Here is a 26,256-nt window from a genome sequence, read left to right as displayed (position 1 = left end):
GTCAAATTGAACGGATTTGGTTTAATCCCACGCAGTCCAATATGAATTCATTATAGATGGATCAGGTCCAATTCAATCCAATCTAATGAATATTATGAACCATTTTGGATCAGTCCAATCTGTTCAAATTGGTTTTAATTTACATTGGATCCAATGCAAATTTGGTCCATTGACACCTGTATTCTAATCTTTTATTGAACTTATCCATTTCAATATGTCTTATTGGACCGCCCAATCCGTTTAAATAAATTAATTTTGATTTGGACGAGTCCAATCCAAAACCAAACTATTGGTACCCTTACCCTGATCGATCACCCTAGACTTTGAATGAAATTTGCCTCAGGGTTTCGAAAAGAAAAACCATATTTTAATTAAAGACTCATAAACACAGTTTGGAAATAATACAAATACAAATATGTACAGTACAAATGATACAAAATAAAATAAAATACAAGGTTTTGTACTCTACAATTTTGTATTTGTTTTCCTTCCAAACTAAGCCACAAGTTCAATTCTCATCGAAATTATTTTCCATTTTATCAGTAATATATAATATCCAGACCATTTTGATTCATTTGATTAATAAAATATAATATTTGGTAAATTTTAATCAGATTTATTATCAAAATCCAATTTGAGTTCAAATATCAATGGATATTGATGATGCACAATCCGACCGATCTTAGCTGTCAACGATCTTGCCTCTGAACTGAGTGGCAGGGGACCTGAAACGGAGGGGGTGAAGAAGCTCCGGGGTGAACCCGGCGTAAGGGCTCCGAAGCTCAAGTTAGAGTCTTTCAAAGGCAAGATAAGCCAGATAGCGCAAAAGTTAGCATACCTTGTTCTTGGGGGGTAGGAGCCTTTTATAACCACCTCGCACACTCACTTCCAGGCTTCTGTCAAATCGGGCATGATTATCTTTGAGCTCCTACCAGTTCGGATGTCATTTCCTCTGGCCAGATAGAACCGCCACTGCTCCTTTTGTCGGAGCCGTCTCTGTGGCTGGTAACGACGGTGGCAGGTGGCGGTAGCAGGAGGCCGTTTGAAGTGCGGCTGTCAGGCTTCAGATCCCAAATCAGTCAGGTGCGCCGCCCTTGGATACGGACGTCCTTGGTGTCAGGTACGTTTGGTCAGTCTGGTGTTTCGGAAGCGAAGTGCTGGAGTGGCGAGCGAGATGTCTTGAATTCAGTTTGGGGAGTGTTCCGAGCTGCCATGGGCCAGCTCGGGTCACGGCTTTGTGAGGCTTAGGACCCGAGATAGTTCGGGCTCCTTGCAGGGAGCTCGGGTTCTCAGTAGGGAGCTCGAGTTCTTAATAGGGAGCTCGGGTTCTTGGTACGGAGCTCGGGCTCCTAGTAGAGAATCTAGTCTAGTGGAGTTCGGGCTCAGTAGTGAGCTTGGACTTCGTTACTTTTGGTGCTCGTTTTGGGTGCTCTGCTGCCCCGAGTTGCTTGCTTTTGCCACGTGTCGGGTGATTGCGAGGTCGGGCCAAATTTCCCTTCATCAATTGCCCCCCACTCCCTGCGACAAGGGTCCTGTCTTGGCGCGGGGAGTTCGTAAGGTAGCAGGAGGGTTTTGGTCCGCACTGAGAGCGCTCGCTTTAATTTGATTTTCAAAAAAGGGCGCGCGTTTGGGAGACGTGATGGTAGCCGTTCGGGAGTCGTGTTGCAGATGCTTTTATTGCGAGGAGATGTGCGCTGACACCCTGTCAGTTTCGAGAAGATGCGTACTGACGCCCCGTCCTCTGACAGGACGTGCGCGACGCCTCATCAGTTTCGGAAAGACGTGCGCTGGTCGGCTTCGGAAGACGTGCAGTTTAGCGCGGCTGTGGGCCGTTGGGTTGGCTTCGATCTGGGTCGTCGCTTTCCGGCCGCTGTGGATATAAATAGCGGGGGGGGGGCCAGTCCTTGCTACTGTACCTCTTGAGCTCGCGCTTAAGTTTCAGTTCGCGTCCAGACTCTTCAGCTCGCGTCCCAGGTTCCTTGCTTGTTCGAGCTTTCGTGGTCTACTTCAGTCTTCTTCCCAGGTGAGTGCTCTTGGAATCCCGTTCCATTCCCTGATGTCTAGTTCGGAGGGTTCAGACAGTTCAAGCGGGTCTGATGCAGGTTCTACGAACCAATTTGCGTCCTCCGGTAGTTCAAGTGAGCCCGATGTAGGTCCTGAGGAAGAGGTTGAACCTACAGGCCGAGGTGCCTCGGGTAGGTCGGCGTCCACCTCCCGTTGTGGCCGGGCTTTAGATCAGTTCGGCCCTTCGACTATGACACCTGAGGGACTTCAATCCCTCATAGACTACTACAACTTGCCCGGGGAGCACGCCTACTTCATCCCTACGGGTAGCTTCCCTTGGGAACACGGTCCTGATGAGATCGTGATTTTTCGGGAGCAGCTTGCTGTGGGGCTGTGACTGCCTTTTCATCCTCTTCTCGTCGAGGTTCTAAACCACTTCGGTGTGATGGTCGGCCAGCTTCACCCGAACTTCATTAGGAATTTAGTGGGGACGATCTCCTTATTCTGTGACGAGAACTTTCTTTTGGATTTGGAGATTTTCTCCTCTATTTTAATGTTGAAAAAGCAAGCGGGTCCCCTTCCTGGGCGTAGGCGGGCATACTACCTGTCTCCTCGCCCAGGCTTCAAGCTCTTACATGGACTCCCTAATAAGGTCCCGGCGTGGAAGCGAGACTATTTCGGGGTGCGAAGTGCGCTGGGGTGGCCGTTTCAAACCGGCTGGGGGATGGCCGCTCCCGACTCTGGCGTCACACTCGATAAGAAGACGGCGAAGGGCCTCCAGCAATGGGCGCGGCTTGGACTGGAGTGTCAACGGTATCTGACCGAGGCCAAGCTTATTGCCGCTGGCCTGAGTTCGGGTAGGTTCTTCCCCTTGCGATCATGTCTTGCTCTTCTTTTACTTGTTTTACTGATGTCGAACTCCTTTTCGCAGGTACGATGGACTCTCGAGGGACCCGAGGTGGGCACTTGTTCCAGGGCATGAAGAGGAGAAAACGAGTGGCTAAGCGAGCTCGCGCCGAGCCACCCCAGGGTGCGGAGCCCGATGTGCCGGACTACCCGGCGGAGGATCAGCCTATGGAGCCCAAGATGGTTCCTCCTATGCAGGAGCCGGCGGGGGCTCCTTATGTCGAAACTACTCACACAGGGGCTCCCGCTTACTCCGAGTCTGCCCATACGCGAGCTGGGCCGTCGGGCTCGGAGGCCCCGGGGGACTTCAGGAGTGTGTTGTCGCCTATTCACGCTCTTCAACGGAGTAAGGAGGCCATGTTTCCCGAGGAAGTCGCGGCGTGGACCGAGCTCCCTCTGCACCAAGTGGCCTGCTGTGCCGTTACCCATGCCATGGTGGTAAGTGCTCCCTTCTTTAGAGTTCTTCGGCCTTTATTCTTGTATTCGTTCATTTGATCCCTTGTTTCCCTTTGGTAGGTGAACTCTTCTATTCACGCCTTGGCGAACCAGATGGAGAGGTGCTCGAGGCAGGCGCAAGCTGCCGAGGAGGCTGCTCGCCTCGCGCGGTCTAAGCAGGCGAGGTCTCAGAGAGATGCTGAGGCCATGGGAGTGGTGGTGAAGCATATGGCGGAATTGAAGCTGGACCTGCAACATCAGGTCGAGTATCTTCAGGAGGATATCAGGGAGAGGACTCAGATCTTCTCTCAAGGCATCGAAGACGCGAAGAAAAAAGCTGTCAGTGATTATATTGCTTCGCCGGATTTCGATGATCTGATGGTGGACTCCTACAAGAGGGGTTTCAAGCTAAGCCGGTGGATGATCCGGAATACGTACCCCGAGCTTGATACCAGTGTCATATCCACTTCGCGCATTACTCAAGAGATGGCTAATGCTGCGGATGCCGAACCGGACTCCGAGGGGGAGGCAGGTCCTTCGGGTGTTGTCGAAGTGGCTTCTGATAATGATGAAGTAGCCCCTGACTTGTAAAAGATGAAGTGGCTTTTTCTTTTTTTTTTTTTTGAATGTACACCTTTATCTGAAATGAAATGGCTTTTTTGTTTAAGTGCTGGTTGTCCTGTCTTCGAGCTGCGTTTTTTGCCAAACTGACCATTTCGGTCCTTTAGTTTGTTTTTTACCTCGGCTTCGGGGTACTTGGTGGTTTATAGGTAGTATCTTCTTAAGTTGACGGCGTTCCATGCTCGGGGTACTTGTTTTCCTTCTGGGGTTTCGAGCTCGTATGCCCCCCCACCGAGTGCTTTCTTTACTCTGTAGGGTCCTTCCCAGTTTGTCCAAGTTTCCCTACGCCGGGTTCGGGCACCATGACCTTACGGAGAACCAGGTCGCCGATGCGGAAGTTCCACTTCTTTACTCGAGCGTTATAATACCGAGCTACCTTTTACTGGTAGGTCACAGTTCGGATGTGCGCAAGGTCTCTCACTTCGTCCAGTAGGTCGAGGTTGGTGCGTAACTCGCCCTCGTTTGTTTGTTCGTCGTATGCTTCTACTCACAGCGTAGGTACTTCGATTTCCGCCGGGATCACCGCCTCGGTGCCGTAGGTGAGGTTAAAGAGGGTCTCTCCTGTGGCGGTTTTTTCCGTGGTTCGCTGAGCCCATAGAACACTTGGTAGTTCATCTGCCTACAAACCTTTGGCTCGGTCTAATCGTGCTTTCAGTCCGCGGAGGATGGCTCTGTTCATTACTTATGTTTGGCCATTTGCCTGCGGGTGTGCGACCGACGTGAAGTTCTGACTAATTCCCATACTTTGGCACCATTCTTGGAACTTGATATCTTCGAACTGTTTTCCATTGTCGGAGATCAGTACCCGAGGTAGCCCGAAGCGACATACAATGTTCTTCCAAAAGAAGTTCTGTATGTTTCGGGCTGTAACTATTGCTAGGGGTTCAGCTTCTATCCACTTTGTGAAGTAATCTACTACCACCACTAGGAATTTTCTCCCGCCTGTCACAGGTGGGAACGGCCCCAGGAGGTCGATGCCCCATTGGGCGAAGGGCCATGGACTGGTGAGGTATTTGAGGTCGGCAGCGGGCTGATGGTGGATGTTGGCATGCTTCTGACACTTGTCGCATTTTCTGACGAGCTCGATTGCCTCTGTCTTCATCGTTGGCCAGTAGTATCCTTGTCGAAGTGCTTTTTGGGTGAGGGCTCTGCCCCCCAGGTGTCCGCCGCACAAGCCTTCATGAGTGTCGCGGAGTACCAACCCGGCTTCGGCTGGGCGCAAGCATTGCAGTAGGGGAGTGTGTAGGATCGTCGGTACAACCGTTCGTCTATCATGACGTATTTGGCTGCCTAGCGCTGCACCCTCTTGGCTGCGTTGCGGTCCGCGGGGAGGGTTCCGTCTAGCAGGAAGCTCGCGAGTGGGTCAATCCAGCTCGGCTCTGCTTCAGTGACGGGAGCGACCCCTTCAGCCCCACCGAGAATGCTGGGCCGAGGTAAGTCCTCTACGTACACGGTTCTCCTGGCATTGTGGCTCGTGCTAGCTAGTCGGGACAGGGCGTCGGCCTCAGCGTTCTCTAACCTCGGGATTTGCTTGATGAAGTGTGACTGGAAGTTGAGCAGAGCCTCCTTTACTTTTGCCAAATATGCAATCATTGTGAGCTCGCGCACTTCGTATTCGCCTGTAACTTGGTTGACCACGAGCTGGGAATCACTACAGATAACTATGTGCTTTGCTCCAACCTTGTGTGCTAGGTTTAGCCCGGCTATCAGTGCCTCGTACTCCGCCTCGTTGTTGGATGCCGCGAACTCAAAGCGTAGTGCGTATTCCAGCTTTGTTCCGCTCGGGCCGCGTAGCACTATTCCAGCCCCGCTGCCTTGTTGGTTCGAGGAGCCATCTACGTGAAGGATCCAGGGCTCCTCATCCCAGTTCGCGCTTGGTTTAACCAGGAGGGATGCTACACTGGCTGCTACTTCACGGGGTTCGGACTCGTTTGGCTTGGGAGCTCCGAGCTCGCCCGAATTGGGGATCTCGGGCTCGACCGGCTCAGGGGCTTCGAGGCTAAACGTGCATTCTGCGATAAAATCTGCCAAGGCTTGGGCCTTAATGGCAATTCTTGGCTTGTACTGGAGATCGTACTCGCTGAGTTCGATGGCCCACTTCGTCAGTCGGCCGGAAACCTCGGGTTTGAGTAAAACTTGTCTCAGAGGTTTGTCGGTCAGGATGATGACGGTGTGAGCCTGGAAGTACGGGCGGAGTTTCCGTGCTGCTATCACCAGTGCATACGCTACCTTTTCTATCTGCGGGTACCTTGTCTCTACTCCCTGCAAGATTTTACTAACATAATATATGGGTCGTTGGACCCGGTCTGCTTCCTTTACTAGTACCGAACTGACCACCACGTCGCTAGCCGAGAGGTACAGTTCTAAGACTTCGCCTTCCTCGGGCCGAGCTAAGGTTGGCACACTGGCGAGGTAACCTTTTAGCTCGTCAAACGCGAGCTAGCAGTCTTGGGTCCACTCGAACCCTTTGCCTTTGATTGCTTTGAACAAGGGTAGGCAGCGATCTGCCGACTTGGACATGAAGCGGCTTAGAGCGGCTATGCGGCCGTTTAGCCTCTAAACTTCTTTTACTTTCCGAGGCGGTCTCATATCTAGGATGGCTTTTATCTTGTCTGGGTTGGCCTCGATACCGCGCCGATTGACAACGTAGCCTAGGAATTTTCCCGAGGTGACGCCAAAGACACATTTGTTGGGGTTCAATTTCATGCTAAACTGACGCAGGATTTGGAAGACAGAATCCAAGTCTTTTATTAGTTCTTGCGAAAACCGTGTATTGACGACCATGTCGTCTACATAACACTCTATCTTCGTGCCAATCAGGGGATGAAACAGCCTATTTACAAGTCTTTGGAAGGTCGCCCCGGCATTTTTTAATCCGAAGGGCATGACCTTGTAACAGTACAGACCGAACTCGGTTATGAAGCTGGTTTTTTCCTCGTCGGACTGGTCCATCCGGATTTTGTTGTAGCCTGAGTAGGCATCCAGGAAGCTTAGCAATTCATGTCCCAAGGTCGCGTCCACTAGGCGGTCGATCCTGGGAAGGGGGAAGCAGTCTCGGGCAAGCTCAGTTCAGGTCGGTGTAGTCGACGCACATGCACCACTTGCCGTTCGCCTTTTTCACCAGCACAGGGTTGGCCACCCAGCTCGGGTAATGGACTTCCCTTATGAAGTCTGCCGCGAGGAGCTTCTCGACTTCCTCGTCGACCGCCTTCCAGCGCTCTGGGGCTAAGTTCCGTTTCTTCTGTCTAACGGGTCTGACTAAAGGGTCAGTGTTAAGTTTGTGAGTTATAAGGCCAGGGTCAATACCGGGCATATCGGCCGCGGACCATGCAAAAATATATAAATTTTGAAGTAAAAAACTTACCAGTTCGGTCCGTAGGGGTTCTTTGACGAAAGCACCAATCTGGAGTGTGCGAGCTGGGTCCGTAGGCGAGGTTGGAATCGCGACTGTTTCCTCTGTGGGCGAGGCTCGTTCTTCGCCTTGTTCCGCGGGCCGCTCCAGATCGAGGTCGCCAGCTGCCTTGGTCTTTCCCTTTAGGGCGGCAACGTAGCACTTGCGGGACTCGAGCTGGTTGCCCCGCGCTACCCCCACACCGAAGTCCGTAGGGAACTTCATGGCCAAATAGTAGGTGGAGACCACCGCTCGTAGGATATGCGTGATTGGCCGCCCTATTATGGCATTGTATGTGGAGGGGGTCGCGACCACTAGGAAGTCGTGGTTGAGTCTGACCGCACAAGGCCACGTGCCGACTTCCACAGGTACCGTTATTTTTCCGAGGGGCCTGACTTCCTCTCCGCTGAAGCCCACCAGGGGAGTGTTTGCGGGCTTTAGTTCGCTCCTCGGCAGCTATAGCCGATCAAACGCTGATTTGAAGAGGATGTCCGTTGAGCTGCCCGAATCTACGAGTACGCGTCTGACCTCGAAGTCGTTGATCCTTAGTTTAATGACAAGCGTGTCATCGTGGGGGTAGCGAACTCCTTGCGCGTCGTCTTCCATGAAGCGGATTGGTTCTTCGGTCTTTGGCCTTTTCGGAGGTTTCTGCTCCTCGAGGACCACTTCGCGAACTGAAGTCCGGGCTGCTGCCGAGGTACACCCTGCTACCACCGAACCTCCCACAATTACATGGATGGTTCCCCGAATTGGCCTCTCTACCGGAGGCTGTCGCTGCAACAGTTCGGCAGGCCTGCTGCTAGATTCGGGGGCGTCCTTTTCGTGCTCGCCCGGCCGATCTGCTTTATTGTTATTATTGTTGTGCTGTACAAAGTTTCTCAAGTATCCGCGACGGATGAGCCCCTCTATTTCGTCTCGGAGATTATTGCATTGCTCGGTACTGTGACCATGGTCCCTATGGAAACTACAATACAAATTCTTGTTTCTTTCGTTTGGATTTCCTTTTAGGCGAGGTGGCCATTTCACGTACGGGGCGTCCTTGATCGTCATTATGATCTCGGTCTGCCTTGTGTTCAATGGCGTGTAATCCGTCCGAACTGGTAGGGGAGCTCGGAACGACTGGTTCGGTTTTGGGTCCCGGGCCGGGTTTTTTCGGTCGACTGAGTTAGAGGGCTCGCCATCCCTCTTTCTTTTCTCGTTTCCGCCCTCGATTCGCTGGTTGATTTCTTCCTCCGTCCTCATGAACTTGTCCGCGAGCTTGAGAAATTCGGCCACGGTCGCGGGCTGGTTAGCTACCATGTGCCATTGAACTCTTTGTGCGTCACCCCTCTTTTTGCTGCCGCGAGCTGCACCGCGGGGTCTAACCGCAGTATCTGTAAGCATGTTTCATTGAATCGTTTGATGTAGCCCCGTATGGGTTCTCCTTCCCTTTGGACTACCCCGAAGATGCTTTACTCTACTCTGGGGCACCGTTTGCTGGTGACAAAGTGTGCAGTGAAGACCTGCACGAACTGAGCCCAGCACTTTATCGACCCGGGGGCCAGGTTCCTGTGCCAAGTGCGGGCTACCCCCCTGAGGGTGGTGGTGAAAGCCACGCACATGCATGATTCGATGGCTCTGGCGAGGTGCATTTGGGACTGGAAAGCGTCAGCGTGGTCGTTGGGGTCGAAGGACCCGTCATATTTGTCTAGAGGTGGGAGCTTGAAATCTCTGGGCAAGGGGACTGCCAGGAGTTCTGATGCGAGGGGGGAAGGAACTGAGAGAATCGGGGCAGCTCCTACCTCGTCCGAGCTCGTCTCACCTTTGCCTCTGAGCTCTGACAGGACACGGGTGGCGGTTCGTCGACTTTGATGGCGCCTTCGCTGTTGAGTGGGCCTTGTACTGGCGCTGCTGGCCTCCGTGTTGCCGAGCTCGATGGGCCCGGAATGCTGGTAGTCCGCTGCTGCTAGTGCGCCGAATCGGTTTTCCATGAATGGGAACTCCGGTTTGGAGCCCCGAGGTGCCGATCTCGCGGGCGAGGTTCCCGACCCGCCTGCGAGCTGCGAGGCGGGGATGACTTTTCTCTCTCTCCGGCCTGGGGACGAGGCCTGGCTGTTTGGGGGGTTCTGGGGCCTGGAGGCCTTTCCTTGGTGGGGGCGCCCATCCTACGGAGAGGCCTTGACCGGCTTCGGAGCAGGGTGGCGAGGTGGAAGTAGTGGTTGGTTTGGTGGCAGTTGGGGGAACTGCTGTTGATAGTGATACTGGGAGAGGTTGTGCAACACTTGGTGCTGGTGAAGCTGGTGTTCTTGGAACTGTTGCATCTGGGCTTGTATTACCCGCATGCACTGCATCAGGTCGTCCAACCGATTTTGGCTAGCTGCCAGGGGGACGGCGGTTGGTTCAGCGAAGGTAGTCTCGATGGGGGGAAGAAAGGGGATGTTTGTGGCAGGAAGGTTTACAGGCGCCACTGCTTGTGGCGTATTCAGATTGGGAATTCCGTCCACCGAGAGGGGGATGGTGAACTGCCTAACGCACACCACGGGAACTTGAGGCTGTTCCCCGGTGGTGTTTGTCTCTGTGCCGCGTCCGGCGTTGCTGGAAGAGGCCATGAGTGTTGAGTTTTTCAAAGAAGAAGAAAGGGGTATGAGAGTTTGGAGGGAGGCCTTTTGAAGCGTTCCCACAGACGACGCCAATTGATGATGCACAATCCGGTCGATCTTAGCTGTCAACGATCTTGCCTCTGAACTGAGTGGCAGGGGACCTGAAACGGAGGGGGTGAAGAAGCTCCGGGGTGAACCTGGCGTAAGGGCTCCGAAGCTCAAGTTAGAGTCTTTCAAAGGCAAGATAAGCCAGATAGCGCAAAAGTTAGCATACCTTGTTCTTGGGGGGTAGGAGCCTTTTATAACCACCTCGCGCACTCACTTCCAGGCTTCTGTCAGATCGGGCATGATTATCTTTGAGCTCCTACCAGTTCGGATGTCATTTCCTCTGGCTGGACAGAACCGCCACTGCTCCTTTTGTCGGAGCCGTCTCTGTGGCTGGTAACGATGGTGGCAGGTGGCGGTAGCAGGAGGCCGTTTGAAGTGCGGCTGTCAGGCTTCAGATCCCAAATCAGTCAGGTGCGCCACCCTTGGATACGGACGTCCTTGGTGTCAGGTACGTTTGGTCAGTCTGGTGTTTCGGAAGCGAAGTGCTGGAGTGGCGAGCGAGATGTCTTGAGTTCGGTTTGGGGAGTGTTCCGAGCTGCCATGGGCCAGCTCGGGTCACGGCTTTGTGAGGCTTAGGACCCGAGATAGTTCGGGCTCCTTGCAGGGAGCTCGGGTTCTCAGTAGGGAGCTCGAGTTCTTAATAGGGAGCTCGGGTTCTTGGTACGGAGCTCAGGCTCCTAGTAGAGAATCCAGTCTAGTGGAGTTCGGGTTCAGTAGTGAGCTTGGACTTCGTTACTTTCGGTGCTCGTTTTGGATGCTCTGCTGCCCCGAGTTGCTTGCTTTTGCCACGTGTCGGGTGATTGCGAGGTCGGGCCAAATTTTCCTTCATCAGATATGATACGGCCCATGGACCAAATCTAATACAACCCAAATCTGATAGATTACAGCCCTAGGCATGATAAGTAGAGAAAATATGGATGACAACCCAATCTAAGCCCAAGAGAAGTACTTTGGAAGTCTGCCCAGCCCAATTTGGCCTAAAGCTTGGGCTGGGTCAGTTAACTTGTAGGGTGTAGTTTGGCCCATGGGCCAACCCTAGTTGGGATGGCATGGGCCCATTAATCACGAGCTCAATATCATGGAAAGGAAAATTACCCACCACAGGTCCATAAACCACACCTTAGTGTCGGATTCAACCAATGGTTTTGTGGCCTGTGGGGTATAGAGGTGAGTATTTGGTTTATTTGGTTAAAAATTGAATTGAATAAATTAAAATTTTAGAAATCGAATTAAGAAATATACGAATGAAAAATAAAATAATTGAAACCAAAATTTTTGATATTTTCGGTTATTTCAGTTAAAATCAAATTTTAATAATATATTCTATATTATATATATTATAACATATAATATATTATATATTATGAAATATATATCCTGATATTAATATATTAATATATAAATATATAATACATTATATATTATATGTTAGATATTATATATTATATATTAAAATTATATTTATTCAATTAATCGAATTTATAATTTTAAAAACCGAAACCGAAATATTTAAAAATCAAATTAACTAAAAACCAAACAAACGAAACTCAAATTTTCGATTGGTGTTTCCATTTTAACCGAATAATGCTCATTCCTAAACGTATAATATAATACAAGGTGGGATGCGGTGTAAAATAGATTCCAATCGGACGAGGAAAAAAGGGGCGAAATCCGAGATCGGAACTCGAGAGTCCAAATTCCCAATAGAAGGAAGCGACAGAAAACGGAACAGAAAGGGCGGTCGTCATCGTTTTTGATCAATCGATATTCGAGTAACGAGATGGTGGCGATCTCACTGTACAGAGGGAACCTGCACAGGGTGCCCGACGTCCCTCGGCGATGGCTCATGCCAATCCCTCGCATTTCCCTCAAAGATTTCAGGATTCTCCTCCGCAAACGGGAGAAAGCTCTGTCTCGCATCTCCAGCACCACCGCTCCCACTAGCTCAAATCCCAACCCTAACCCTGATTTCAAACAAGAGGAAGGCGTTGGAGACAGTGGCTGTTCCAAACAAAACGGGAGAAAGCTCTGTCTCGCTTCTGAGCCCCAATCCCAGCCAACCATCGCCAGGAATTCTGAAGATGCGCCATCCCAGCATGGAACAGTTGAACACGCCAAAGATCAAAATGAAGCAGACTGCGATCCTCGTGCTGAGCAATCCAGAGAACTCGGTGGTTCTATTTCGTCTTATGCCACAAACGCTGTCGTCCCAGAGAGCGTCTGTGCTCCAAAAGATGGTGGCGGCGGTAGCGTAAGCGGCCGTATCCCCAAGGATTTACAAGAAGAGAAGCCGGTGGACTCGGTCCAACCCTTCATGGAGGTAAGGAGCACGTATACAAGAATATCTATGGTTTCGAACACAAATACATATAATTGTCAGGTCAATTTAGACCATCACATACATTAATTTGTTTCGGGGTTGGAGGTTTATTGGTCTTACCGATATCTTCTGTTTTTTGCTACATAATTTGCTGGTTCGATGAACGTAATCAATCCTATGGAACTAGAAAATGAGTTGTTTATAGGATATCCCAGTGGCAGTTTGAGAGTCGATTCATTAGTATCTGTGTTAGAGAGAGTTATATTGCACTCAAGTTTGATGAAAAAGAAAATGCAGTTTGGTGCAGCATGCTTTCATTCAATGAAGTGATAAACTCTTCTGGAACTGAGTGGTTGTGAGTGATCGCAAAGAATAAATCAAAATAAGTATTATAGAATAAAGAAAAACCGAAAACTATTAAAGAAAGAATTTAAACCTGTCGCCAAAACAATCCATTTTCATTGCATCTAGAAAGTTGAGCTCAATCACCCTTAGGGTAATTTTGCATGGACATGATTGCAGGAGTCAAAGTTCAAATTTGTAAGCTGAAAAGATATGAATTTTAAGACTTCTGTAGGCGAAAATAAATAAATAAGTAAATAATGAATATGGATGTTAATTTATATTAAACAAGAAAAAAAAAGTAAAAGAAAAAGTAATCTGCAAGTTACAAGTGCTTTTCCTACTTAGAATTGTCTTTGCAACACCAAATCAAAGTGATATTCATGATCCTTGCTTATTCATCATGGCTCTGCTTCCTTTTTCTTCTCAAAAACATGTTTTCCTCCTAATTCGTTCTCTCTATTTGTCAATCTTCAAAGTGGACTTTCCCTGACTTTAGTAACAAATTGAAGCATCCTAGTAGCTACTATTTCTTGCTTTAAAGAATTTTGGATATAGTTGAAGTTTCCCGTTTTTCCAATAAATTACCTTTTATTTATTATTTATTATTTATTTTTTGGGAGGGGGGGGGGAGGCACATGAGAATGCTTAGGGAGGATAAATGATGGTGGCCTAGTAAGAACAATCATCAATCACCAACTGACTCATATACTGTTCTCTACTCCAATTATCATCTGTCCATTTGCATGCATTTACACAGGCAATTCTCCATTGCATAGCTATCATGGATCAAATCCATGAACTTGCATATATTCTCCTTCATAAACCACTTTCTTTCAGCATGCAAGCTATAGAAGGATCCTTGTGTTGAGCATGAAGCATTACATTGTTTCTATTATGGATTCAGTCTAGGTCATGACCACATGTGATATGATCAAGCCAGAGTACTATGCTATATTTGTCTGTGATATGCTACATTTCTACTTTAGAAGTTGCTAAACTAACATTACATGGATGTTGATTTTGTGAGGAATTAAATGGGCATGCACAATATTTCCTTTTTTGTTTATTTTTCCTGTATTCATTTTGCCTCTGTAGTAATTGTTCATCATATCTTACATGCCAGGTAAGCAAGAATGTGGATGTAATGAGTGACAAAGAGAAAAGAAAAGCTGAGCTTGAGGAGAAATTGCAAGTTTTAAATGAAAAGAAGCATAATCTAGTACAAATGCTAAAGCAGGTAAGCTTTATTCCATTTTTCTTCTTGACCATCTATAGGAAGAGACTTTTGTAAAATAGTGCTGCTTTTCTAAAGATAGTTTTTGACTTCCTGTACTTTGCAATATGATATCTATTCAAAGTAATCTTAATTTGTAGAATGCTAACTACTAAGCACTAGATTTCTCAATTTCCTGCAGATTTTAAATGTAGAGGAGGAAATGAAGAAAAGGAACAGTATACAAGCATCAATGCTTCGCCCTTCTGCTCCTCTTCAAGTTGATGGTACAATTGACTTGGGATCCATCACTAGAAATGCTGTTCCTAGGATAAGCTCTGAGGGTAATTTCAGTGGTGATCTAGAAGGGGAAGCAGAAGACATCTCTAATCCTAATACACATGGCCGCCATCTGCAACGCATGCGTAGCACTTCTCCATCTTCAGCTTCTCCACTTAGAAGGCCCACATATAGCTCTTCTCAACATAATGCGGTGCGTATACTATTTAGTTCTTGCAAAGTGAAATGTTTCCACTGATCCTGATGCTTCTCATAATCCCATTACATATGAAGCATATGTATTATGGAATATGAACAAAGCTATTATTATATGCCTATTAGAAAATATAGAAAGTAAAACAACAGGTTGTGAATACAATCAATTAGAGAACAAAATAGATTCTGCTATCCCACCCAACCCTTGAACCTCAATTTACATATCCCTCGAAAACCTTTTAAATTGTCTGATTTCATTTCTGAAGCACCAAGTTGTCTTCATCATCTCTACCAAAAAAAAGTTGTCTTCATCCTTTCTAATACACATCTCCTTGGCTTTTTGCACCCCAATAGTTGCTGCCCTCCTCTCTACCCTCACTGAATTTCCTTGTATCGGCCTTAATACATTGCACTAATACTTCCATTTTTCACCTTTTATTACTCCCTCAACACCAGATGGCCCCAGGTTGCCCATTCTGCTACCATCAAATTTTCATTTCCACCATCCTCTACCAGGGGCTGTCCACTCTTTAATAGTTTTTTGATTTTTTAGAAGAAGAAGGTGCAACTGGCCCCCAATTTCTGAGTATGTCACCAAGTGTAAAGTCTGAAAGCAATTTCATTGTCCTCACCCGGGGAAGCACAAGAGAAACTTCCATCAAGGTTTGGAGCCCACAGACGTTTGTCCCCATTAGACCCATCAAAACCAGCCTTCCAACCATTTCAGAAGATTAGTAACAAGAGGAAATTCAGTTTCTCTTAGATTTCTCCTAAAACCCAAATTGCAATCTAGCCCAAAAAGTGAGGTAGAAGCCTAGAAGGGATAACAAAGTCAAAGATGGGCTTACCCTTCAAGGTTAGGGATAGTAAAGAGAGAGGGAAACAAATCTTTCACCCAAGCCAAGTATCTTCCCAAACTTAATTTTGTTACCAAAGGAAAGGTCATACCTAGTGTGCATAAGAAACAAAAGAAGAGCACCAGATATGACTTTCCAAAGTGAAGGGTAACTCCATGCCGTAATCCAGCATCCCATCCTTGTCTGAGAGCCCATGAGTGCAAGTTATCAATCTCAATTGGGAATCTCCACAACCATTTCTAAAGGAGGCTATATTCTTTTTTAGTAATACTACCTATTCCCTATCCCCTGTCCTCTTTTCTTCTTGTTTCTACTTCCTACCTAACCAAATGATCCTTCTTTCCCTCCCCAGGTTCCCAAAGGAATTCTCTCATCAATTTCTTTATACTTTTAACAATCATTTAAGGCATCTTGAACACAAGGAGGTAATACACGAGAAGATTAGCCAAAGTGGACTTAATCAAAGTTAACCAACCCTCAAGATAGATATAATTCCTACTCTAGATATTTTTTTTGATCAGAAACGATAACTTTCATTAGAGATAAATTAACCTGAAATACAGAATTCAACCCTTATTAGAAAAGGTTGATCCAATAAGCATCAAACATTACAGCACTGCCCAAAAAACTCTCCCTTACAGTCCCTTGTTTTGCTAGGGCGTCAACAAAACCATTTTCTGATCTCCTTACCCACTTGAACCAAACACCCACCTCCCTTGTTATGCTAAGAATTTCCTTATCAGCTGTCTATATTGCCAAATTCCCAGCTGCCCTGATTGCATCCACCCAATTACCAACTTGGAGTCTCGCTCTATCTCAATCTGCTGTAGCCCCAACTGTTTGGCCAGTTTTACACCTTGATGTAGTGCCAAGGTTTCCGCTCTTAAGGAATCTCCAACTCCTATTGGACCTGAAAACAAAGCCATTATCTTGCCTTCATTATCTCTGAAAACACCTCCTATACCAGATGGGCTTGGATTACCTATAGAGCTTCCATCAAAGTTCAGTTTCACCCTTTGTTGTGCTGGTGGGGACCAAACTTCCTGTATCATAGCTTTGGAAGTAGTAGTAGATGCCACAATACCCCAACTTCTATAAATGTCTTCAACTGAGAAATCCTTAAAAAGATCACAGGATTTCAACCAATGGATAACCTTAGTAGTTATTCCTTCCACAACCTCTTCTTTGGATCTACATCTGCCTTTAAAGATCCTATTGTTTCTTTCCTCCCACACTGACCACAATACAACAGTTCTAGTGGCTCCCCACATAATCCTTCCACGAACCGTTGGTTGCCTGTAAAAAGTTGGATCAAAGAGGTTCACCACGCTTGAGGAGGGAGTCCACCTACAGCCAAAGAGAGAAGAGAACCAAAACCAAATAAAGAACACAAAGGGACATGAGATTAGTAAATGTGAAATTGTATCACCAGAACCCAAACAGAGGCAACAAACATGGGGGGAGAAGCACATATATGGCATCTTTTTCTGCAATAAATCCAAGGTGTTGATTTTTTGGAGTGCCACTTCCCAACAAAAGGCCTGAATTTTAGGGGGGTACAGGGCTACCCCACACCTCCTTTGAAGGAAAGTTCCCTACAAGGTTAGAGATCTGAAGCAAAATGTTATAGAAAGAAGAGCAATTGAAAAAACTAGAAGGGGTAGGTTTCCAAATTCTGCTATTTCTACAGGACTGATCAAGAAAGACTTCCCCTAACTGAGTGATCAAATCATCAACCATCCCCATTTCAGAATCCCTTAGACCTCTTCTCAAGCCCAAATCCCAGGAGTTATCAACAAACACCGAACAGATCAGTTTCCTTCTAATTCCTACTCTAGATGGCTAATCTAGTAATCGCTTTTCCACTTTCTACATTACTGGGTTCCGACTATTAGATATACGGTTTGCACAAAGGGGAGACCTAAATAATTCATTGGCTACTCACCACAAGCACACCCCAAGGCTTCTGCCCAATGCCTTAGTTCATCTTCCCCTATATTTATTCTTGCTATCATGCTTTTAGGCTTTAGTCCAATTGACCTTCAAATTAGAGATTCTTCAAGCAACTTCACCATTAGTTTTAAGTTCTCCAACCAAATTCTATTCTCCCCATCACAAAAGATAATGATATCATCTGCAAACTGCATGTGTGTCACTACGATTCTATCCCTTCCAACACTCCACCCTTTGAACAACTGCATTCTTTCTTCCCTTGAGATTCATCTACTTAATACATCTACCTTTGATATATTATATACTTATCATAGTTTTAATTTATCGTGTAGGTATAGCCTGAGTAAATAGTTTTAAGAAATTATATTCAACCTCCATAATATCAGAATTTGGCATCTAGACCTGGAAGGCAGCTAATAACTAAATTGCTTCTGAATGTCAAAAAGCAATTTAACAGAATTCAACAGATCTCGGGGGACCAGAAAATTGGCTTAGTGACTTCAACGGTTCAACCATTGCTATATTTTTTGGTTTCCCTCTCTGAATTATTAATAATAGTATAGTTTTTGCTTGAGGACTAGAAGGCAACACGCAAGCCTGCTCACATCCAAAAGGGATTATATCAACACTTAAAAATCATAGGCCAATATATTTTAAATTATAATTTTGTGCATGAGAAAACCTCTTTTGATTGGAGGGGTTCCCTTTATATATTGTATGGGTTTCATTTTTCTTGCCTTGATTGAACAAGAAATGAAAAGAGTATTTACCTTGAGGATGGGATGGGGGTCCCCAAGGTGACAAGATATCACCATGGTTGTCATGGTGACACCTAAGCAACAAGGTACCCTTGGAAGGTCGCCTTGCCCAAGTGCCTACATATTTTTGTACAAGTCACTAAATAGTATTTTTATATTTTTATTTATGATATTTATAGTATTACAAAAGATATTTTTATGTTTTGGAGGGTGGACCTTGATGCAATGGTTGGGTTGCTCCATTGCAACCTATTTGACCAGGGTTCAAATCTTGGATACAGCCTCTCTGTGTATATTTAGGGGTAAGGCTGCATGCATCTGTCCCTCCCCAGACCCCAAGATTTTGAGGGTGGTTTATAATATTTTTATAATTCGTATACTGGTTACTTTTATAATTTTCTTATTTGTTTTGGGTTCAATCAACACACAAGTCAGTTATGTAGTCTTTAATCCTTTAAGATTTCAACCAATACTGGCACAGAACAGAACAAAATGACAAAGCAGGATTCATGTAGCCAACATCATATAGTTGGAACCAAGGTTCAAAATATCAATACACCCCGATATGCCAGAAGTGGTGTATCAATACTTTAAACCCTGTGCTTTTTTTTAGTTTATTTTTCAAAATTTCAGGCTGGGCCTATTTCTATGTATTTTAATTATTAAAAAAAAGGTTTCTTCAAAACACCTTTAAATAGGTGTATTGACAGGTAAAATATACGACATGATATGCCAAATACAGGTTGTATCATATTGAAATTTTAAACCTTGGTTGGGACGCCTTTTTTTTGGAAGACAGATAATAGACCAAATCCTCATTGCAAGTGAGTGTGTGGAGTTTAAAAAGAGGAGAAAGGAAAAAGGGCTAGTGTAGTGTTTTAAAAGGTGCGCATCAGGCGCACCTTGCGCCTCAGCCCATGCCCTTCGAGGCAAGCCCAAACAAGTCTATGTTAGGGTTTTCGAAGCTCTGAGAACCCCCTATTTGTTTATGTTGCTCATTCATCCATTGCAATAAAATATCTTCTTAAAAGGCAATGAAAGTTGTAAAATCATTATTTTTTATGTGAGAAATAAGAATTTCAAACCCTAACATAGACTTGTTCGGGCATGCTACAAAGGCGACTCATAGAATCAAGAACGCAATATGTTTTACATCACATTAACTACTTGAAGCAATGCAATTAAGGATAAAAAGAGATTGTGGGTTTTACATGCTTGAAAATGCTTTATATGTTTGCTTTTATTTTTAAATTTTCATTTAAATACACTTTACATGTTATGCTTATGTATTTTAATTTTAGATAATAGGTTTTTTAAATCATTTATTTTAAAATTTAAGTTTACATTTTTATTAACATTATGTTTAATATTTTTAATTTTTTTTTGGAATTTTTTGACTATTTTTTACCTTTTTTTTGTAATTTTGTGCCTTTCTTAAAAAGGCGCGCGCCTCGCCTTGCGCCTTGCACCTAAGACACAAATTGGCCCTTGTGCTTTTAAAACACTGGGCTAGTGTGTAAGTTGGACTTGGAGAAAGCCTATGATTTGGTGGGCTGGGATTTTCTTCTAGAAATCTTAAGATTGAGAGGCTTTGGAGAGAGGTGGTGTAAATGGATATAGGATTGTATATCCTCCTGTCATTATTCCATATTGCTCATTGGAGTTGCCAAAGACTTCTTTCCAGCTAAAAGAGGCCTTCAACAAGGTGACCCCCTATCTCCATTTCTCTTCACTCTAGTAGCAGATGTGTTTAGTGATCTGATATCAAGGGCTGATGCGAACAACATGCTACGAGGTTAGAGAGTTGGGGGGAAGGATGTGGTGGTTACCCATATGCAGTTTGTAGATGATATTGTTATCTTTTGTGAAGGGGAAAGGGAGGAAATGATTAATCTACAAAGGTTGGTAACACACTTTTTGAAAAGGTCCCCAATCTCAGAGTAAACTGGAGCAAAAGTTGTGTAGTAAGGTTAAATAAAGAGAGAGGGGAGGTAGAAAGCCTAGCTAGATTGCTCGGTTGTGAGATAGGAGATTGGCCTTTACAGTACCTTGGACTCCCCTTGGGGGGGGGAACTCGAGTTCTATAACTTTTGGGGTCTGGTAGTGGAAATGTTCACAAAAATGGATCATTTGGTAAAGTAGGAGATGGTGTCAAAGAGTAAGGATAGTGGAGGCTTAGGGATAGGAAACATCAAGCTAAGGAATTTGGCACTGTTGGGTAAATGGTTGTGGAGGTATCCTTTGGAACAAGAGAACTTATGGCACACTGTAATTGCAAGCATTCCTAGGGCAACACGAGCTTCTCCTTGGAAAGAAATTCACAGTTTGCTACCTTCTTTGATTCTTTCCTTTCGCTGGTTAGGTTTGATGCTTGTGCTGGTAACAAAGTAAGTTTCTGGGAGGATGTCTGGCTTGGGGATACTCCTTTTAAAGACAGATTTCCACCTATCTACTCCTCGTCCCTCAATAAAGGGAGAGTGATATCTTTCGTGCATGTTGATGAAAACTCATGGGACCTAGGGTTAAGGGAATCTAAAATGGGCATAGTAGATGATCTTATCTCCCTTCTTGGTACTGTTTTCTTGGATCCTTCTTGTCAGGATAGTAGAATTTGGTCGGTTCCCCCTTTTGGCTCCTTTACTTTTGCTTCTTTTTTCTTCGCCCTCCTTCATTGCTCGGACCCAGTAGGTTCTTTTCCTACATAGGAAGTTTGGTGTAATCCTGTACCCCCCAAAATAAGAGCCTTTTGCTAAGAGGTGGTGCTCCAAAAAATCATTACTTTGGACAATTTACAAAAAAAAGGAGGCCGAATCATTGCCTCTCTCCTCATGCTTGTTGCCTTTGCTTGGGAAATGGTGAGACAATTACACCTTTTACTATCTTGTCCCTTTGCTTCTTTTGTGTGGAATTGGTTTTCTTCCTTATTTGGTTGTAGGTGGACCCCTCCCTTGGATGTGGCAAGCCTCTTTAACCCAAGCTTCTTCTTACTATCAAAGAAAAGGGGTAAAATGATGTGGAGGGCATAGTTTTCAAGGCGCCAAGGCGAGGCTAGGCGACTGGGGGGCACCTAGTCGCCTAGGCGGGCGCCTAGGTGATGGATTTTTTACATTAAAAACATAGATCCTAGGGTAGTTCCCTAGGTACCATAACCATATTTTTTTTATAATTATTCATGATTTTCATAAGAAAAGTATATATTTCATATTAAAGTATAGAAAATTGACATATTCATGAGAAGAAAAGGAAGAAGGAAAATAAAATTCAAAAAATATAGGGGCTGAACCCTTATTTTTGTTATAGGAAAAGAAGAAAATAAAAAGTATTGTAGTAGTAGTAGTAGTAGCAGTAGAAGAAGAAGAAGAAGAATATATGGAAGATGAAAATATGTTGATTAGATAAAATTTTTAGTTCTCCCTTATTGGTTCAGGTTTTTAAGTCTTTGAGGGTTCAATACAGCATTTAGCAATGTTTGTGTTGATTAAACTCTAATAAATAAGAAAATAATAAAAAGAAGTTAGTATATAAACACACAAAATGATTATTTTAGTTTAATAATGTCTATTTTTTAATTATAATCTAAAAAAAGAATGAATAAAGAAGTTTTTTATAGTAGGAAGTAGAGAACTGTTAGGCGATTAGGCGAGGCGAGCCTCAAAGGGCGCCTTGTCACCTAGGCGTCGCCTTGACAACTATGGTGGAGGGCAACAAAAGCAATCACTCTTTGGTCTTTATGGGAGGAAAGAAATAACAGAATTTTCCAAGGGGTACAAAAATCAACAGAACAAATCATTGACTGTGTAGCCATCAAAGTTATACACTGGTTGAAAGTTAGTGACTTATTCAAGGACTTTTCAGTGGATGATATACTCAGGGGGTGGTCAGCTGTAGCAAATTCCTCAACCAGACAGCTTGTATTTCAGCCTTGTTGGACACCTGGAGCACAACAAAGGATAAAATTAAACTTTGATGGAAGCTCTTTGGGTAATCCAGGACCCTCTGGAGCTAGGGGAGTTTTCAGGGATGGAGAGGGCAGAATGGTGGCACTATATTCTGGTCCCATAGGAGTGGGAGACTCTCTGAGAGCTGAAATTTTGGCTCTCCTACAAGGCCTGAGATTTGCCAAGCAATGGGGATTTCAGAACTTTGAAGCGGAAGGGGATTCTAAATTGTTAATAGGGTGGCTGCAGACAAAAAGTTTGGGTGTATGGACTTTTAGACAACAAATAAGGGAAATAATCTGCTTGGCAAGGGATGCCGGGGTATTATTCAAATGGGTAAGGAGGTCAACCAACTCTGTGGCAGATAGTAAGTAGGGGACCTTCAGGGAAATTTTCTTTTGGGCTGTATTGTAATTCTTGAAGCTGATTGGTGTCAACACTCAGATTTTGAGTGGTTGACAGTGTACGATGTTTAACTGATATTTTTAATGAAAGTTACTGTTTCCAATAAAAAAAGGCTTAGATGATGATGATGATGATATCAATAATAATAATAACAACAATAACAATAACAATAAGGAAATCAAATACAAAGGAAAACCCTGTACAATGAAATTCTGTACCAGGGAGGAAGCAGACCCAATACACCCCACCTGAAACACAAAACAACTATATATTTCTTACAAAAAGAGAATATTGATCAAAAAATGAACTTGTGTGTCTATCTCTAAATAGAGAGTGATTTGCCAACCATGAAAACAACATTCCCAAAATCTTATTGAACACTTCTTTTGTTCTCTGCACCCTTCAAAATTTCTGCTATTTCTTTCACACCATGTTGCCCAGAAAACTGCTGAGGCATTGCTCCAAGCTACTTTTCCAGCTTTGCTTAGCCCCCTTACATGCCAAGTTCTAAGAATTCTTTCACACTAGCCGGGAAACACAACTTCACTCCAAAATGCTGCAGTAGTCTCAGTGTTTTAAAAGTGCGAGGCGCAGGAGTCAATTTGTGCCTGAGGTGCAAGGCGGAAGGTGAAGCGTGCACCTTTTTAAGCAAGGTGCAAAAAATAAAAAAAAGCTAAATAATAAAAATGTCAAAAAATAAAAAAAAGGCAAAAAATTCAAAAAAAAATATATAAACTTAAATTTTAAAATAAATGTTTTAGAAAACCTATTATCTAAAATTAAAATACATAAATGTAACATTTTAAGCATATTCAAATGAGAATTTAAAAATAAAATCAAATATATAAAACATTTTCAAGCATATAAAACCCATAATCTCTTTTTTTTCTAAATTGCATTACTTGAAGTAGCTAATGTGATGTAAAACATATTACATTCCTGATTCTACGAGCTGCCTTTGCACCATGCCCCTTGAGGCAAGCCCAAACAAGTCCACGTTAGGTCTTAAATTCTTAGTTCTCACACAAAAATAATGGTTTTATAGTTTTAATTGATTTTTAAGAAGATATATTAGGATGAATGAATGAACAACACTACCAAATAGGGGGTTCTCAAAAGGCGCATGCCTGAGCTGAGGCGCAAGGCACACCAGGCGTGCGCCTAGGACCTGGGTAAGGCGCCTACCCTAAAATGTGCCTCGCTTGTGCGAGGTGTGCCTTTTTAAATCACTGAGTAGTCTTACCCAAATCCAGTAGACGAGATCACAATGGAGCAACAGATGTTCATGCTTATTTCTTTTTATTTTCTTTTTTGTTAGGGTTCAATCAGCACACATGTTGGTGTGTGCTGTCTTGAACCCTCAAAGATTTCAATACCTTAACCAAAAAGCAAGGAAGAATTTGAAATTCTGTCTAATTAAACAAGGAGATGTGGCAATAACAGAATTTTTGGCAGCTGTTTTTGGAGTTCAGAAAGCCAAAGAGTTGGGCTTTGAAAGGTTAGTTATTTAAGGTGACTCCAAAATAGTTGTGGACTGGCTAAAGGGGGAAGGAGTATCTTGGCACCTAAGGAATGATCTTAGGCAGTTCAAATGGCTCTCTAGGGACATGTTTATTCAAGTTAACTGGGTTAGAACATCTGCCAATAATTTGGCAGATGGTCTAGCTAAGCAAGGGGTACAGAGACAAACTATGTTTTGGCTTTTGGGCTCAGTTGTATTTAGACACCTAGTGTCTACTTGTATCTTTCACAACTTCTTGTTCTGCTTTCTTATAATTTTAATAAAATCATTTCTGAGTTACTGATAAAAAAACGTAAAATCCTGTCCAATCAACACTTAATCATCATCATCATCATATTCTTTTCTTTCCACCCATTTGCCAGCCCCTATATTTTCTAAATTTTCTTTTCTTTCTTTTTTCTTCTCATAAATATGTTGATTTTCTATGTTTTAATATTAAGCTTATACCTTTTTATGAAGGTTATAGATAGCTATCAATGAAAGATGGTTTCTGGTTGCTTGGAACCTAGGGAGTTACTCTTGGATTCATGGTTTCTATGTAAAAAAATTCCATCACCAGGCAACTAGGCAACAAGGTGCCCCCCTATTGGCTTATACCTTTTTATGAAGGTTATAGATAGCTATCAATGAAAGATGGTTGCTGGTTGCTTGGAACCTAGGGAGTTACTCTTGGATTCATGGTTTTTATGTAAAAAAATTCCATCACTAGGCAACTAGGCAACAAGGTGCCCCCCTATTGGCTATTGCCTATCTTTGCGTTGGCACTTTGAATATGATGAGGTTTATACTTATTTCATGAGGATTATGGTAATTACTAGTCAAAGATTACTGCTGCTACTATAGAACCTAGGGAATTACCTTAGGGTTATAATTTTTTATTATGAGAAAAAACCCATTGCCTAGGTAACTAAGTGGCAAGGCACCCCTTCCCCCATTGCATAGGTTCACCTTGGTGCCTTGAAAACTATGGAGATCACCTAGAAATCACTTAAACCTTAAGAGAAGTGGCATTTTTTTGGATAACCATAAAATTACCATTCAAAGGAAAAATAGGACAAGAGAGTTCACAGAAAAGGAGGATAACCAACCTAACTTCTCTTAAAAGAAGTTTATGCCCAAGACGCCATCTCATGGGCTAAACTATTCCTAGATTAAGGAATATAATTAAAACCATCCACTGTTAATTGCCTCTATTTGAAAATAACTAATTAGTAAATCCATAATACAATGCCCCAGAGATCCTATTCACTATTGTAGCCTGTTCAATTAAGTTCTTCGCAATCATTTTCATTATACTTGTTATTTCAAATTTTCAATATTTATCTTTAATATCACTAAAGCATATAATGTATAACTTGTAACCAAATCTTCTAACATTATTGTTCCAAACTCGGACATTGTTTTCCGGTGTTTTCTGGCTGATGCTTTATTTTAATTATAAATTAGTTGCATAGTTGCATTAGCTAGCATTTCATGATATTTCGTGTTTAGTAGTATCAATACTACAACTTCTTACGCAACTATATTTTATTGTTTTTGTAATATATGATTTGACCTTACCTGATGGTAAACATACCAACCCCAAAGCATACCAATCCCACAAAGTACCAAGCATTCTTTACCTTGTGACATTTATCCTTGTCACAGTTGAAAAACAAGGTATTTGCAGCTTTGATCTAGGAGGTATGTATTAACTTCTGGTTAAGTTACATGCTGCAGATTCCACACACAAGTCGAGGAAGTTTTGGAACTGCTGGGCATGCTCAGACCACAACTGCCACACCGATGGGTGTTACAGCCAGTCCATCACGTTTTGCTCCTACTGGACACCCAGGTCATCCTGCAAATCTACCCCCAGTATCTGTGTATGGAACCCACTATAGTGCCTCTTCTCCTTCCCCTGCAGCATCAGGGGGCACATCAGTCTTTAGAGATTCTCGTTTGACAAGTCCTTCATGGAGTTAGAGATGACTCTGCTCATCAGCCACACTCCATGGTGACATTACTGACTTCAAACACCATGGTATCAGTGATAGGGTGTTGTGGAGAAAGAGCTCAGCAGAATCCAGATGGAGAAATGGTAGTCTTCGATAAAAAAAAGGTAGTCTTGTGGAACATAATGTTCTTTTTCATTGTAATCATCTTTTTTACAGTTCTAAGATCTTTGTAACATACACTTCTTTGTCTTCCTTTGATCTTTTACCTCTTCTTAGCTTTGCATTTTTGTACAGAAACCTCTCTATGTTGATGTCTGTAAATGACTAATTACCTGGTGTTGATTTAATTTTATGGAAATTTCCACTGACTTTCACACTTTTGGCATAATTTTAATGAATAGACATGTACTTACAAAAATAAGACCCCCTTGGTGGTATTGTGGCATTTTCAAAGGATGTGTTAAGTAGG

At 44.0% G+C, this 26,256-nt stretch overlaps 1 protein-coding gene across 1 annotated transcript; it reads left to right on the top strand.

The window, feature by feature from the left end:
• Positions 1-11,686: 11,686 nt before the first annotated feature.
• Positions 11,687-26,163, top strand: LOC104608026 (tRNA (Ile)-lysidine synthase). Its single transcript, XM_010273870.3, has 4 exons — positions 11,687-12,364; positions 13,833-13,946; positions 14,125-14,415; positions 25,570-26,163. The coding sequence occupies exons 1-4, from the start codon at positions 11,825-11,827 to the stop codon at positions 25,813-25,815; spliced, it is 1,191 nt and encodes a 396-aa protein (XP_010272172.1). The 5' UTR covers positions 11,687-11,824; the 3' UTR covers positions 25,816-26,163.
• The last annotated feature ends 93 nt before the right edge of the window (positions 26,164-26,256 follow it).

This window comes from Nelumbo nucifera, chromosome 4, assembly GCF_055504915.1.
Source record: "Nelumbo nucifera cultivar China Antique chromosome 4, China Antique-T2T, whole genome shotgun sequence".
Lineage (NCBI taxonomy): Eukaryota > Viridiplantae > Streptophyta > Magnoliopsida > Proteales > Nelumbonaceae > Nelumbo > Nelumbo nucifera.
This window is presented reverse-complemented; position numbering and strand designations above follow the sequence as displayed.